The sequence below is a fragment of the Accipiter gentilis genome, chromosome 33 (genome assembly GCF_929443795.1).
Source record: "Accipiter gentilis chromosome 33, bAccGen1.1, whole genome shotgun sequence".
Lineage (NCBI taxonomy): Eukaryota > Metazoa > Chordata > Aves > Accipitriformes > Accipitridae > Astur > Astur gentilis.
Genome location: NC_064912.1, coordinates 9,662,815 through 9,677,885, shown reverse-complemented (window position 1 = coordinate 9,677,885; position 15,071 = coordinate 9,662,815). Strand labels below are relative to the sequence as shown.

Genomic DNA, 15,071 nt, shown 5'->3' with positions numbered 1-15,071 from the left:
GAGGCGGGGCCAGCAGGCGCCGGCTCCCGCCTGCCAGTACTGCGCCTGCGCCTTGGCCGCCTGCCGCCGCCGGGCTGTCGCATCCGGGTCCTTGGCGCGGCGGTTGGGTGATGGCGACGGTAGCGGAGCTCAAAGCAGGTGGCGGGGGCCGAGGGGTGTCGGCGGGGGCGGGGAGCTCCGGGGAGCGGTGGAGGCGGAGGCGGCACTTCGGACCACCGAGAGGGCGTGCAGCCGGACTTTCCTCAGACCCCCGGCGGCCCGTTGACTCTCGTAGTACCCGCGGGCGCTAATGGGGGCCGCCGGCTCCCGCGCCGCCCGTAGGGGAGCCGCAGGAGAAAGGTTCCTAAGCCTCCACCACCCAGGCGGGCTGCCTTTGTTACTTACCTTGGTCTGGTGCTCACTCGTTAAATACATCTTGGTGCAGTAACATCCCACGTCTAGATGGGAGAACTTGCTAGAACGTATGTTTCCTACTAAAAAAAAAGTTAAAAACTAAGCCTTCAAAGGAGTCACAGTTATATCTGTAACATTCCTACTGTTGTCACCTACTGGCATATGCACAGGTGCAGATATCTTATCTTCGTTTCACAGTGAATATGCCGAAATTATATTGTCAATGATAAATGCTGCTTGAGTATGTTTGGCTTTATATTAACAGATCTTTTTATGGTAATAGTTTTAAAGGACACACTGGAAAAAAGAGGTGCTCTTGGGCAAATAAAAGCAAGGATCAGAGCTGAAGTTTTTAATGCACTGGATGACCAAAGTGAACCACGGCCACCACTGTCTCATGAAAATCTCTTAATTAACGAACTAATTCGTGAATACCTGGAATATAACAAATATAAATACGCAGCATCTGTTTTAACTGCAGGTATTGGGACTGAATTCCTGTTGTCATCACTATTAATAGAAATTTACTGTTTGGTTGAGTAATTCCGCTGATACTATGAAATTAATAAGTGGGACCAAGCTGCACAATCTTGTCTTCCCTTGGAAATAAATAAGATACTAACACTCTCTCCACAGCTTTACTTGCAGCATTAAGCCAAATCAAGAAAACTTACCCTTTGCTTCTTATCCTTGAGGTAAATGCTTTGACAGAGCAGTTGATGTAAGAGCAAGAAAACTTGCTAGCAGCCTGCAAAATCAAAATACCTTTCTTGAAATATCTGCTTTTGTTTTGGAAAATGGCTAACAATATTTTTAAAGCATATATCCTTTTTTTTTTTCTCATTGGCATTTGGGTAAAATAGAAAAATAGAAATCCTACAAATGAATAAAATTTCTTTGAGGAATAATTTAAACTAAAGTAATATGTACATAAAGCAGTTGATAGTCTAAATTACAGCAATTCTGGAAATTCATGCATCTAGACTGTATCAGAAATGCGGTTAGATGTCCTCAGCTTAAATAACAAAAAAGAATATGAAGAAGTTCCATATTTTTTAACAACTGTAGTTAAGTATTACTGTTACTTACTGTGCTAAAGTACTAATATTTGAGAGCTGTTTAGACTACAATATCTAAGTGGTAGCCATAATTTATATGGTACAGCACTTATTTTTGCAGCTGTTGCTAATTTGTATTTGAAATGTGAAGTTCTGTAGTTGTGCTTAGATACAGTAAATACGTTTTCTATTTAATAATTTTTCACTCTATTAAAATTACAGGTGGAAAGGTTCATCTCAAGAAGAGGGAATGGAGACAGTCCGTATAGTAGTTAACATATGGAATCTGTTTGATAACAGTACTTCTTTAGAGAAAGAGTTGTTTGCCTGATTAATTTATCTTTATATTGTAAGACTTCTTTAATATTTTTATTAGATTCCTTTAGAGTGAAGATAAAAATTATAATATGCTATTGTAAATTATATGAGTATGAAGCATTAGTGTTTTAAGTGAGTTCCCTGGAATTACAGTATTAGATATTGATAGTCTAAAAGGGAGGTGTGTGCTCTCATTCTCTTTTGAAGTCTCCTGAACAGTCTTTAAAAGTTAATTGATATTTTTCTTAACAGTCTTAAGAATTTTGGGAAAATCTCTTTTCCAGAATCTGGCCAGCCTGAAGTGCCCTTGGATAGACAGTTTCTTGCCAAAGAACTGAACATAGTCGAAGATGCAAATGGAAAATCAGTGTAAGGAGTGATTTGGGAATCCACAGTGTATTCTGTTCTGCATATATTTTTCTCTTTAGTGTTACTGTAAATCACATATAAATGTTCTTACCAGTTGAAATAGGACTAGATCACAGGGCTGCTTTGACATGCTGGATTAAAACTCACAATGGCAAACATGGGGCCATTTTCAACCATACTCAAAACTAACATTTAATTCTGCCAACTCTATAGCATTCTCCATATAGTGTAGTTGCACACCAAAACACAAGTCTTACCAGTACAGTCTTCCCTACAGTCAGAAGTAGAAAACAGATGTGCTCTTTGCATATCAGTGAGTTGCTTTGTAGAGCAATAAAAAGATTATTGTACTTTGAGATTAGATACAAATTCACAATGGTTCTGTATGACTGTATTAATGAGCTAGGATACTGAAGCAGGTTTAAACACGTTTGGTGTTCTCTGTAGCTTGTGCTGTCAGAATCTGTCAGGTGCCAAGGAAGAATCAAGTTTGGGTTGTGCAGTAGTGGACTGGGCTATAGTCCAGCCGAAGCTGATCCTTCGTACTGCACGAGTGAGACTGTGGGTCTGTGTTCCTGTGCTAAGCATGTGCTGGTTCTTTACCTACAGGGGATCTGGAGCTTAGTTGAGAGTGTCTCTTAGTGCGAGTTCTTTAGGAGAGTGTTAGTGTTCAAGGTGGGCTTAGGTCTGTGCTTATTTTTATAATAACACTTAGCATAATGTATTTTAAATAATTAAAGACATCTGCACATATTCTAGAAGTAAACACTAAGGTCTCAGAAGTTCTGAGGAAAGGGTGGGTTTTTAATGCTCAGTATTTCATAGACTTCATAGACTGGTTTGGTCATTTCTCTCCTAAGCAGACCTCTCTTGTATGGAATTATCTCTCATTTCTTACATGGTGTTAAAGAAGAAAGTACCCAGAATACCCTTCCAAAAGTGTCTTTGCTGAATTATCCAAAGCAGAACCTTGGCAAACCACCTACTGAGAGGAATCAAAAAGGTGGGTGTGGCTATGGGGTCATTTTTGCAGAAGTTTTATCTGTGACTAGATTTTCTATATGATACGTATGCTTATAATAGCATAAATATGCAGATGGACACAGTGTACCTCCTTCTCTGTGCAAGGCATGCTTTGAGCTGACACCTCTTTTGTAAGAAAAATTCTTCAGTGGAACAGTGTTTATACCTCAAAAATACCATTAAGCTGTGTGACCTGACCATACCTTTTGCTCATGTATTCAAGAAAGGACCTACTATATCCAACTGAAGAAAGACACACCCATGATTTCTAAAACAATCTGTATATGTGCCTTTGTTTAAATATGTGACCAACTTACACCAACCCTTAGGCCTGCTTCTCTCTGCCAGTATGCTAATGTGGCAGCATACAAATCTGATTGCTCTCAGAAGTGCTTGACTGGCCTTCAAATGTGTCAGCAGTAGAACTTTTTCTTTTATATGGGAATGTATTTTATTTATAAAGCAGACATTTTTTTAAATTGCAGACAGCCAAATTTATATAATTTCTCAACAGTGCAAGGTACTGTGAAGCTCCTGTTACCTTGTGGTAGCTGTAGCTACTTGGTAGTTTTTAGAGGGAAGGGGAAAAATCCCAATTGTTTACTTTTTTTCTCTGAAGGCTTTTGGACTGTTAAAAACTGAAAACTCATTTAAATTGGACAGCTGTGCTATTCTAATTAGTTTTGCTGGTCTGCAGTTACTGGTAAAGACCAGAAAATACTAGTATCCCAATTCTCAGTATCAGAGACGTCATCCACCAGATTGCTTTACCATTTTCCTAAAAGTTAAACTGGCCAAATCATAATCCCTTACACTATTACAAATCTGGAACAGGTCAGCTAGAGATAGTCTTATTACATTGGCAACTTAATAGAGGAATTTAACCTACATTCTCAGTAAAGTATTTTAAATAGTGAGCCTTTCTCTTTGTTTCTCATCTGGTCTAATTTACCTAATTTCTAATTTCTATAGGAAGTTCTTAACTCTTTAGCTGTATAATTTGTAATTTTGTATATGAGCATAAACCTTTTCTGAGGATATAATTCACATCCCATTGACTGCAGAAGCTTAAGCTCCAAGTTCATTGCTCTATAGTAGAACACTGTTAAATCTTAGTTTCCCTTTCTGGTCTGCTATTTGCCTGGTTACAATTCAATGTAACTAACACAATGATCATTGGTCCAGTTTTTTCCTTCAAAGAGTCTGCTTGGCATATTACTTCACTTTCTATTGTGAGAATTTAGTACTATTACCTATTTCTTTTGTATCCAAAAATTTGAAAAATATGAGGCCTGTGATATTAGTAACATCAAAAAAGTGTGAGAGAGGTACTAAACACTTGTAACAGTTAATTCGTTGAGACAATGTTGTTCCCCTTTTGCCAGAAGAGGGGGCTGAAGAAATAAAATTGCAATACCAAAACTACTATACATGATCTCTTTGTTAGAAAATAATTATTCCTATCAGAAATTTCTCCATTTTTAAGAACAAATTCAGTGTATAGTTCTGAAATTGACTCTGTGCAGGGTCACCTTCCCCTGTTGACTCCAATATAGTTTCACATGGGGATTTAATTGTTTAGAGTTAGTTACAAAACTCAGGATTAATCATAAGACATGATAGCACATTGCTTTTTGAACTAAACAAAAATACAACAGTTTTAAGGCTTTTAACCTTTAGGTAACTATAGTCTGAAATTACTTTCTGCATGTGTTTGTGGAATATGTTAGTGGAGACTTAAAGGCACTGGGTTTACAATACTAGTTATCTAGCTATTTTAATTAGGCTGCGTATTAAGGTAATCAAGTCCATTCATAAACTTAACCCTCCAAGTCTCATATTTTATTTTAACATGTAACTTGCTTTTCACATTAGAAATTATCTTATTTAGTTGAATGAATATTCCAGTAAACTGGTATGCAGACCGGGAATCCTGATAAAACATGTGGAACATGGTGTTTCTGTTAGTTCATTCACTATAGCTGAGTTGAATCTTTAGTAATGCAAAAAGCTCTTATCTTATACAGTTGCCTGGGAAAATATATTTGTAAAATTGCCCATTTCCTATGATGATATTCTGTGTCAAAGTTGATAATAGTAGAAAATAAAACTTATACCTTTGGATTTACAGGTGTGTGAAAATATTTATGTGTGTGTTTCATTTTCAGATAGAATTCCAGAACCAGGAAGGATGGCTGGCATGAGCATCGAAGAGCCCCTCGTTTTACAAAGTATAAACAGATGAGGTCTTTCATATGCTAATTTCTCATGTAAAGTTCTGCAAGAGTTAATTTATTAAATTCTTCTTTGCATAAATTTCCCCAGTATGTCCAGTGGGACCATTTCACCTTGTTAGATCTATCCATAAGACAGGATGGACAGGGTCATACTTACTGTCAATGAAAAAAATATTAGCAAAGGCTGTCTTCTTCCAGTGCCAATAGAAGGAAAACTGCATATGAAGTCAGATTAGTGAAGCCTGTGTCTAGAATTGGGCCTAAAAATACTGGTTTTACTTTATAAAAATTTATCAGATAAGATAATTTCTGCAGTTTCTTTATTGTGTTATGTCTTTGTGCGTCTTTCCTTTGTTGCTGAGTAAAATTTTCCAGTATTCTGCATGGTATTTTGAAAGTGTTCAAACTAAGTATTTTAATCATTCTTCTTTAAAAAGAAGCTGTTGCTACTTTCAGATAAGTATGGGAAAATAAATTTGAATAGAAAAGTAAAGTGCTTTAGAGGAATAGTTGTTTTTAATTCTCCGGAAATGACTATATTTATCTTCATGCCAGCAAACAAATGAGGGTAAGTCTTTTCCATCTGGAGTTGCTATAAATTGTACGGTGTAACGCTGAGTATATGGGAGGGGAGAAGCTTCTGGTTTTTTCCCCAAATGACATGAAACTCAAAGTCAGGCAAAGCTAAAAATAAAGTTGATAGTGGATTACTGATTCCCAGAACTTTTTTTAGCTGAGGTATTTACATGTTTAGAAATGGTAATTTGTTTTAAAAGCCAAACTTACAGGGCTACATAAAAAATAATAGGTTAGCTATTTTTCTCTACTAATTTTAACAAAATGTATAAATATAAGTGTTTCCAGTGGTATTGAGAGGAGTTTTGTGTAAATAAGTTTTTAGGGTTGCGTTCTTAAAAATCTTAATTGTTAGATAAGTGGTACAGTAAGTGGGGAAAAAAGAGAGGAGGAGATATGCAGTGTGTGAATTTAAGTGAAAGGACCCTGAGTTGTACAGACTGCAAAGTTTTGCCTTTATCTTGATTTGGCCCAGTTAGGATTACAGCTATTTTTTTATTTTGGTAGACAGCCTAGCCTCTAATGTGAAATTGCAGAGAACGGTTATGAGTTGAAATGAGAAGTCGCATTTATCCATTTGAAGCCTCAGCAAGTAGTTCATCCCCTCCGTGTGACTGGCAATGCTGCCAGCTCCCCATTTGCTGATTTATAAGTATCTCGGGACTGTTTCCAAGAGGGGAGGACATGTGTTTGCAAACATACCTCCGTCAAATCCATCTTTTCAGTGTTTTGTAGCTTTGCATCAATTAGAATTGACCATTTCGTCAAGCAAGCAAATTTATCTCTGTATGCCCTCACTGTTTGCTCTGTATTAACACCACCGTCAGGTTCAACTACTTTGCTGAAGAGCTGTCCACGTAAAAACTACCACCAGTCTCTCTCAAGTTCTCTGTCTAAAAATATAGTAGAAAAATGGTCTTCTAAGCTGTTTTTTGCAAATTACCTTCATTTTGGAATGAGCTTAAAGTACCTCTATGGAAAGTTGCAAAAATGAACTTTTGAACAGTGCAGATATGATTGCTCTGGTCACAGAAATCCCTGAATTTTTAACTTTGGTTTTCCAGAGGTTAAATCCTAGGCCACTGTTTCTCCATAAACCAGTGGGTCAAATTGTTAATGTATATTTGGAATCTGAATTGTCTTCTCAAGAGCAAGGAAAAAAGACCCTGGGAAACATAGAAGCTCTAACCTTCTATGCTATGCTTATCTTCCAGTATAACTAAAGCCATTGCATTTGCTTTCTGCCTTCCTGCCATAGATCATATAGAAGCTGGCCAGGTGCCATGGAGCTCCCTGGGAAATGGATTTTTTAGTGGTAGAATTTAAATTCAATTTTTGTTCTGGTTGAAGAAGGCAAAATGGATGTTTGGTACTTGCCCTTTCTTAAGCACACAGCTCCGCAGGCTCAAGGTCTCCATAGCCATGAAAGCAGAGGCAGTTACAGGGGTATCCTTCACTGAGCTTTGAGATAAAGGTGTGTATCTGAAGTCGGAGAAGAAAAACATTTAAGACAGAGGGAATCTTGGGACTATTTTCTTTGGGGATTGCAGCTTCAGGTCATTGTCAGGATCCTGTGCTGGGTCGGTGAGTGGGAGCTGGCCCGTTTGCTCTTGGTGCAACATGCATTTCACCTAATTCTCCATTACCCTCGCAGTACAGATTAGGGGTTTGGGAACAATCTCTTGTTTCGAAGTATGGTTGCTGCACAAGCAAAATCAGAGTAAAGTGTATTTTCAGTGATATTTATTTGTACAACAAAGCTTTGAAATACGTCTATGAAAATACACTGGTCTAATCACATTATTAATGGTCTAGCATTTATCCTGACGGTACATGAAATAGGAGAGCATCTTTCAAGATGCAGACATGTAGCAAGTCCTATGAATGTCAGGCTCCCTTACTTGTTAACAGATGAAGAGGAATTGCAAAGCCTGTACAATATGGCTGCACCTTCCAAAAAATAATTCCTTAAAAGTTTAAGCTAAGTGAGGTCAGTATTTAGATGAAAATAATTCACAATCCTAGAATCACAGGTTCAGGTTGTAGATGAAATTGCCACCTAGATGAGCATGCACAGAAGTTATTTTCTCAAATTGTTTAAGCAGCTCCTTCTAGCTTAATTACAGACTGTGATGTCTTCCATTAACTGCCCTTATTCGTTCTACTGGCATCAGAAAATGGGGGGGGGGGGGGGGAAGGCGGCATTTAGAAGTTTGGGAGTTTTAATGAGCAAAATACATTCCTGAATTTTATTGGAGATAGAACACTGTAACTGAGACTGTTACAGTGGGAATTATGTTAAAAGAGGCTGTTCTTTGTCGAAGTGTGATATCGCAAGTGAAGGTGGCAAGGAGCCAGTGAAGTTTGGTGTGGATATCAGATGTGGAAAGCACTTTGGACGAATTTAATCCACAAGTTAAAAAAAAAAATAAATTAAAAAAATCCTTAAAACCAAATTTTTGCTCTCCCCTAGAATCAGAGGAAACTATGTTTACGGACTCCACAGCATCAGTGCTGTTTCAGAGGTATTAGTTTCCCGTCATGCGCAGGGGAAATTTTTTTCTAAGCTTTATCAACATGCTCCAAGGAGTCGGTTACGCTTTCCTTCCTGAGCACCCTTTGTATCAAGCTGAATCTCAGTGTCAGTTGATCAGTTTTCCGGAGGAGTGATTATCATTGGGTGATTATGTTTAGGAAAAAAAACCCTGAAATATTTGTTCACACTTGGAAAGACAACCTTTCAGTAGCAGCTGGTATCCAACGGATTCAGAATTGACCTGTGTGCTTCATATACTTCACTTGACCTGCAGCCAGCATTAAGCACAAAGCTTAGTATTAAGCTGTTAGTGACTATTCAACCTTGTCAGACTACTCTGGTGATTAATAGTTCTAGTTTGGACACAGACTGTCCCTCCTGTTGCAAAAGCACAGCTCAACACAGGTGGTAACCCACCAGTACGCTTGTCAGTTCCAATTACATATGTCAGTGTAGAGAAACAGGGTTGGTAAAGTTAGGTAAAAACATTTTTTAAACAAAAATATCGCTTATCTGACACACATTGTTTAACAAACTAACATCACCATCAGTGCTTTTCTTTTTTTCCCTCCATTGTATTCAGGTTACACTGTGGTAAGGCAGTTGAAAGTTTCTTTCCTTCTTGAGTCCTCTTTTTTTGTTGTTTTCAAGTACAATATTTACAGTGCAAAGTCAGCAAGGAGATATTTTAAGGGCAGGCTGATCCACACTTTATTTTTTTCTAGAAAAGTAATTAAATAAAAAAATTGCAGGGGGAGGAGATCGAATAAAGCTTTTTTGTTGTCACAAAGGCAGCTTTCATTCTGAGGCAACGTTGGTTTAAAAAAAAATACCACAACATTTAGGAAAGTCCAACCAGGCTATTATATTGGTATATTCTTATGTTAACTTTTAAGTGAAGGTTGGAAGCCATGCTTACACTTAGCAGTTCCTACCCCACATGGCTTGAGAGTGCAACTGTCTCAGTCCCAGCAGTAATACTTTTTGGACTTTAAAGCTCCGTTTAATGTCACATCATATATCACCCTCCACCACTGCCTCTGTTAAACATGCTATTCAGGCAGCAAGCCTGCATATGCACATGCAGTGGTTTGCAGACCAGCCAGAGTAATTTCCATTCCTTTTTAAGCTACTATTAAAATGTGTCTGGTTTTATGAAACAGCTGCATGGGTTTAAAAGCAACTCCTCAGGGTAACTTTGATGAATGTTAAAATGATCATACTTTTCAGAGGATCCCCTTGCATTTCATTATTTTATATTCATTATACTCCTATTTAAAAGCTATGTTTGCAACTGAGAAACTGAAAAAAAAAAAAAAAAAATAGGGTGAACTACCCTGTGAGGAACTTTCTGCTAACAAGGGCAAATTTCTTGGATTTACATCTTGGCGATCATTTCCCCTGGCTTTGCTCCAACACAGTCACACATGCACATGTCTGATATGACACTGCTGCCTTTCGGGTCCTGGGAGGGCTTTGCATGCCTGCGCAGCAGCCCCACACCTCAAGCAGACGCTGACCCTCCATCTGGAAGGACAGGCTGCAACTGCTGGGGCCGTGCGACTTGGCAAAGCTGGTCGTCTCCAGCTAAGGCCTGAACATGAGTCCGTATCGGATACTTCTGAAATGTCACAGGGAAAAAAACCCCATGCTCTGCCCCCCTCTCCTCTTTGCCCAAATTTGTTCACCACCGGCAAGAGCTAGAAGAAGGGGCTACAGGTCTGTTGCACCTGCAAGTGCTGGTACTTTGACTGAGTGACAGCAGAGGTTTTCAGCCCAGCCTCTCATAGGTATTTTTTTAGGATGCCGAGACCAATATGAGCCTCATCCATCTTCCCCAGGAGGGTTTATTTTCCAGAGTAGAAAGAGCTGTTAACGTCAAGAGAAATTATTTCACCCAGGACTGTGCTCTGATCCTTTGGTTATACACCATATTTAGTCTGTTGCTGAGAGGGGGTTGTTTCGGTATTTTGTATTTGGCACGTTGATGGGAATTCCTGGAGGATCCTAGCTTTCCCTTTTTGGGATGTCTCCATCCACAGGTCTTGCTGCACAAGGCTGTCGGATACTAACGGGGGAGGGAGGAGGGACAGCTGGGGACTGAAGGTTTGGGGGTATAAGCGAGGTTTGACGAGGACCAGATCACTCCCTAACCCCTGCAGGTCTGGCTCCCCATGCCCCGTCCTCATCTCCCTGCCAGCGCATGGTGCCTGCTGCCCGTTCTTTCCACTGCATCCCAGGGACTGTTCCCCCTCAGCTATTTATCACTTCTCTTCTTCCTTTTATGGGCAGAGGGAGGTATTTCTTATATATGAAAAAGTATTTACAGTCCTTTCTCAAGAGCTGAGCTGTGCAGCAGATCACAGGAGAAACTTTGGCAAACCCACTGGGGAGGTGGGAAACAGCCCTCTTGTTCTCTGGGGGCAAAGGAGACTCAAACCAGCTCCAGGCTCCAAATGTCACACAAACACATGGAGATCCAGAGCAACCTCCACCCACTCATCCCTGCTGTGATAGGAATAACCCTCCTCTCCCAAGCAACCCCTGAAGTTGGGGACTTATCTTAGCTGCAAGAAAACATGCTGACGGTGGGTGGGAAACGTCCTGTGCCACGCGGGACTGTGACCTGGCTTTGTCCTTCTAGACAGGGGGCCACAAGGGGCGAGGATGCTGCCGAGGCAGGAAGGAGTTAAAGGCCCATCTCTCTGGCCAAACAGTTAAACCCTAGGAAAAAGCAAAACCTCTGAACTTGTGAGTTAGGGGCACCCCTTCCACAGCTTTCCAAAAGCCAAAACCAGCCCACTTCCCTAAAGACTGGCTCGGGGCAGGGGCACCAGCCCAGGGTTAGGCCCTGCTGGGAATGAGGTCCTTGGCTCAGTCTATCTTCTTTAATCCAGGTAGCAAGAGGATTTTCCAGCAGGACGTGGTTTCCAGGGCCCCTCCCCATTGACAAGATTCTCCTCCTCTATATAGGGAGGCTGCAAAGACAGTGAGGACTTGGACTGTCCCAGCTGGTGGCTGTACAGGTTCCCGACTCCCCAATTCACTCTCTGCTCCCCTAATTGGACACCTGTAAGTACCACAGGGGCCCGAGATCAATGCTGGGGATGGGGATGGGGGCTCGCTGCGCTTTGGGATGGAGCGGTTTGGCAATCTAACTATTATGCTACTTTGCAAACACGTTCAGTGAATTAACCTGCAGATAGCATACGAATTAGAAATGGGAACGGACCTATCGTACAAGCTCAAATGGCTTATCCTGATTTGTGTATTTCTGATCGAATTTTGTTTAAAATGCATTAGAGACCATGCACGTTTGAAAGCATGCACAGATATTCTAGCCTGTTCCTTAGTCACTTCTAACACTGCTCTTGCTGAATCGAGCCTTAAAGATGCTGACTGCAGAGCACGAGTTGCGCTCCAAGCCCGCAGCAGCACAGCCCGCAGGGTGCTGCACGCTGCCGGATGGTGGCAGGTACCCACTGCAATTAACCATCACCTCTGCATTCAGTAATGAAGAAACCTGGTAGCCTGAGCTACTGATCTTCTTTAAGTATTTCTAGTTTTTCAGTCCTAATAAAGGAACTTAGTGCACTTCGCAGGCTGTTTAAAGAAAGTATAACCAAATAAAATAGTTTGTCAGTCATTCTTTAAACAGGACAAATGCTTAAAAATTAGAAGAAGAAATGGAAACTTTTTTACAAAAATGCCTTAGCATCACATATATATGTTTTTAATATGTTGGGAATAAAGTTTCAGTGAATTATCGGATTAGTTTTGCTTAACTACGCTAATTCAAGTAATTTTGAATGTGGCATGCCTTTTTTTATAAGGGAAAATAAAGCAACAAACTTTTAACAAAATACCGTGAGTAAATTAAGACGACAGTAGATGGCAGTATAGAAAGGAGCTTCAGTGTCATCCCAGAAGTTCACTGGCTTCTTGCACTCACACACATATATACGTGTGTTTGTGTGTATGTGTGCATGCACACCTATAAAAATGTGGATCTGTATGAGAGGCATATATCCGTGCATAATTAAGAAGCAATACGAGATACTTTAAATATAAGGGAAATCAGAAGGTTTGTTAGTATTATCTAACACATATGTCTCAGTAAAACCTTTTCTAAAATACACTTGTTTAAAAACAAGTCCACCTTCTCCTTCCCTCAAAGCTTTGCCCTGACAGGCAGTTTGCAACAAGACTCTCTGGACAAGACTGACTTGCTGAACTCCTGAAGTTCACAGTTCCCTCCAGCCACTTATACAGAGGCTAAAACACTGAACTCCCTGAGAGGAAAGCACTTAATCAAGTAGTCACTTTAGTTTAGCACATGATACTCCTCTGGCTGTATTTGCCTGGATGTAAACAATGATTTTTATTGTCTCATTTGCAATTGACACGCTAGTCCCTAAAAGGTATTTGTTTTGAATTTTTTATCATCACATTTTTGTGGAACAGCTTGTATTGAGAAGAACATCACCATATATGGTAGCATGCATAGATGTATGCAGAGGATCCTGACTCTTTATAATTCACTGAGACTTATTAGTTGCAAATCTGTTGGCTTTTCTTTTAAGTATGTTAATTTTAGAAGAAGCCAAGAGCTAGAGATAGCTTTCCAACTTGTGCAAAGTCCAGTTAAAATATGGATTATTTATGCATTCTAATGAACATGCAGAATCTGATTTACTTAACAGAATAACATTTGGGGGTATGTGAAATAGCTGGTCTTTTCCAGAAAAAGGGAATCTATCCCCACATGATGCAATTCAGGTATTCTTTCCTTCTTTTTTGATCTTTACAGTTTATAATACAGGTAATAACCCGGGCCAATTTCTTTGGAGTATTAAAAGAGCTATCAAGTGTTTAATCAGAGTTATATAGTAACTTGCATTAACCAACATGAGAAGACCTGATAGGAGACCAAGGAACTTAGAGACAATTTGATTAAAGTACATGGAGAATGCATTAAAATAAAAACAACAAAACAAAAAACCAGCCTGTGAAATTACTGAAAGTGTTCTTAAAATACAGACTTTTCCTCTTCCATGATTGAACATCCATAAACTAGTACTGATGATACCTCCATGTTCACATTAAAATGTCCATGAGAGTAAGAATTTGAGTGGTGGTCCCAGTGACCAGGGGGGAGAAGTGAAAGGCCAGAAGGGATTGGTAGCAGTGCTCATGACAAAGCTAACTGTGCTGGGGAACCAGTTCCCAAATGAAGATCACAAGATTAGGATTCACCCCTAGATTTTCTTTTTTTCAAGCAATGCTCAGTTGGGTAATTCAGTTAAGTACTGGAAAAGTAAAAGATAAGCAACCTGGAAAGAACATAGTCAAGAACTACTGTAGCCTAAGAAATGCAGTTTGAGTCAAGCAGCAGGTTACTGCTACACTCTTCCTTCAGAAACTACTTATAATTCACATACTTGGTTATGTATTCCTCTGTTCTAATAATTATTCCCTGTACGGCTGTGATAAGCTTTTATACTGACGTGCACATCCTGCAGAGGAAGGGAGAAGTATTCTTATCTTCTCATTAGGAGAAAAGGAGTCCCTCTAAGCTCTGACCCAGAAGGCAATTCTGCTTGGCCAATAACCTTGTCATTAATGTGCACTTCCTGGAAATATTTATACTTTGTCCTTGGAATAATATACTTAGGATAAACTGATTGTAAAGACAGTATTCAACTTCTGTCACTGACATGATAATGGAAAAGGCAGTGAAGGTCAGCTAGGTATATCTGCAGTGGGACAGCAGAAGAAAGAATAGAAAGTAAGCTGTGGAAGTATGCGTACCCATGTCTATGTGCATATTTTGTGTTTAGACAAGTATAATGGATTCAGTTTGGTGTGATTTGGCACATTTCTAAGGCAAGAAACTTCATATCAGTAGTATTTTTGTGATTGCTTTTCCTCCCTTTTCCTCCTCCCTTCCTCAGGATAGCTCACCTCCGAGTATAAAAGTATTTACTCTTGCACATGATTTGGGCTATCATCCACCTAAAGGAAAGGATGAGAACCTCTTACCACCTCTCGCACAGAAAAGATATTGGTCTCTGTTTCTCTCAGCTAGCCCTACAGACGAAATCCAGGAACTGGCTAAGGGGTAAATTTTGCCTTCTCAGGGAATGTTCTCAATGGGCAGTAATGAATCTTTCCCCTTGGCCCATTCCCCCCAGTATCAATCATAGGCTGGACCAGTGCAGTTCAGTCTCGATCAGAGAGGGACCAGAAGGTTTACTGCCAGTTATTAATCAGAAAGCTTCAGCAGTTCATTAGTTCAGTGCACAGCACCACACTATGACAAATTTAGTTGAGTTTGTGGAGCTCGTCTTCTACCCCTTCCATTCAGAAACCTTCCTTTGTTGTTAATATGCATTAATTATTATTCATTAATCTGTTGAACTATTAATATTCATTAATCCACACTTCATAACTGCATTTCATTTTTTACTATAGTGGTGCTCAGCTGCTACTCAAACTTTATCCTCAGTTTCCAGAGGATCAATCATGAAAAGTTCTTTTTACACAAATCCATGTTTCCTC

General features: G+C 39.7%; 2 protein-coding genes across 11 annotated transcripts in view; both read left to right on the top strand.

Moving 5' to 3' along the window:
* Nucleotides 1-55: 55 nt before the first annotated feature.
* On the top strand, nt 56-7,857 carry CEP20 (centrosomal protein 20). 8 transcript variants are annotated; one of them, XM_049791404.1, is made up of 5 exons: nt 56-138; nt 677-874; nt 2,054-2,138; nt 2,999-3,141; nt 5,330-7,844. In XM_049791404.1, the coding sequence occupies exons 1-5, from the start codon at nt 111-113 to the stop codon at nt 5,404-5,406; spliced, it is 531 nt and encodes a 176-aa protein (XP_049647361.1). In that variant the 5' UTR covers nt 56-110; the 3' UTR covers nt 5,407-7,844. The 8 variants fall into 8 exon arrangements, with proteins under 8 accessions (XP_049647361.1, XP_049647362.1, XP_049647367.1 ...); XM_049791405.1 differs by having other exon boundaries at nt 3,002-3,141; nt 5,330-7,840; XM_049791408.1 differs by lacking the exon at nt 677-874 and having other exon boundaries at nt 66-138; nt 5,330-7,857.
* A 3,554-nt stretch (nt 7,858-11,411) lies between these two features.
* Nucleotides 11,412-15,071, top strand: part of MYH11 (myosin heavy chain 11) — a 62,546-nt gene continuing 58,886 nt past the window's right edge. For 2 of the 3 annotated variants that reach the window (XM_049790932.1, XM_049790931.1), the window contains exon 1: nt 11,413-11,582. The gene's annotated coding sequence lies outside the window, so the exon portion shown is untranslated. Of the gene's footprint in view, nt 11,583-15,071 lie in introns of all 3 variants that reach the window. The other variant, XM_049790933.1, reaches the window with a different exon arrangement.

What these genes read in the sequence shown, in the direction of transcription:
- CEP20 (XM_049791402.1), top strand. Translation starts at nt 637, where the DNA reads ATGTTTGGCTTTATATTAACAGATCTTTTTATGGTAATAGTTTTAAAG. An exon ending in GATGCAAATGGAAAATCAGT is followed by an intron (nt 2,139 to 2,998) that starts GTAAGGAGTGAT and finishes TTCTCTCCTAAG; the next exon opens with CAGACCTCTCTTGTATGGAA. An exon ending in TACTGAGAGGAATCAAAAAG is followed by an intron (nt 3,142 to 5,329) that starts GTGGGTGTGGCT and finishes TTTCATTTTCAG; the next exon opens with ATAGAATTCCAGAACCAGGA.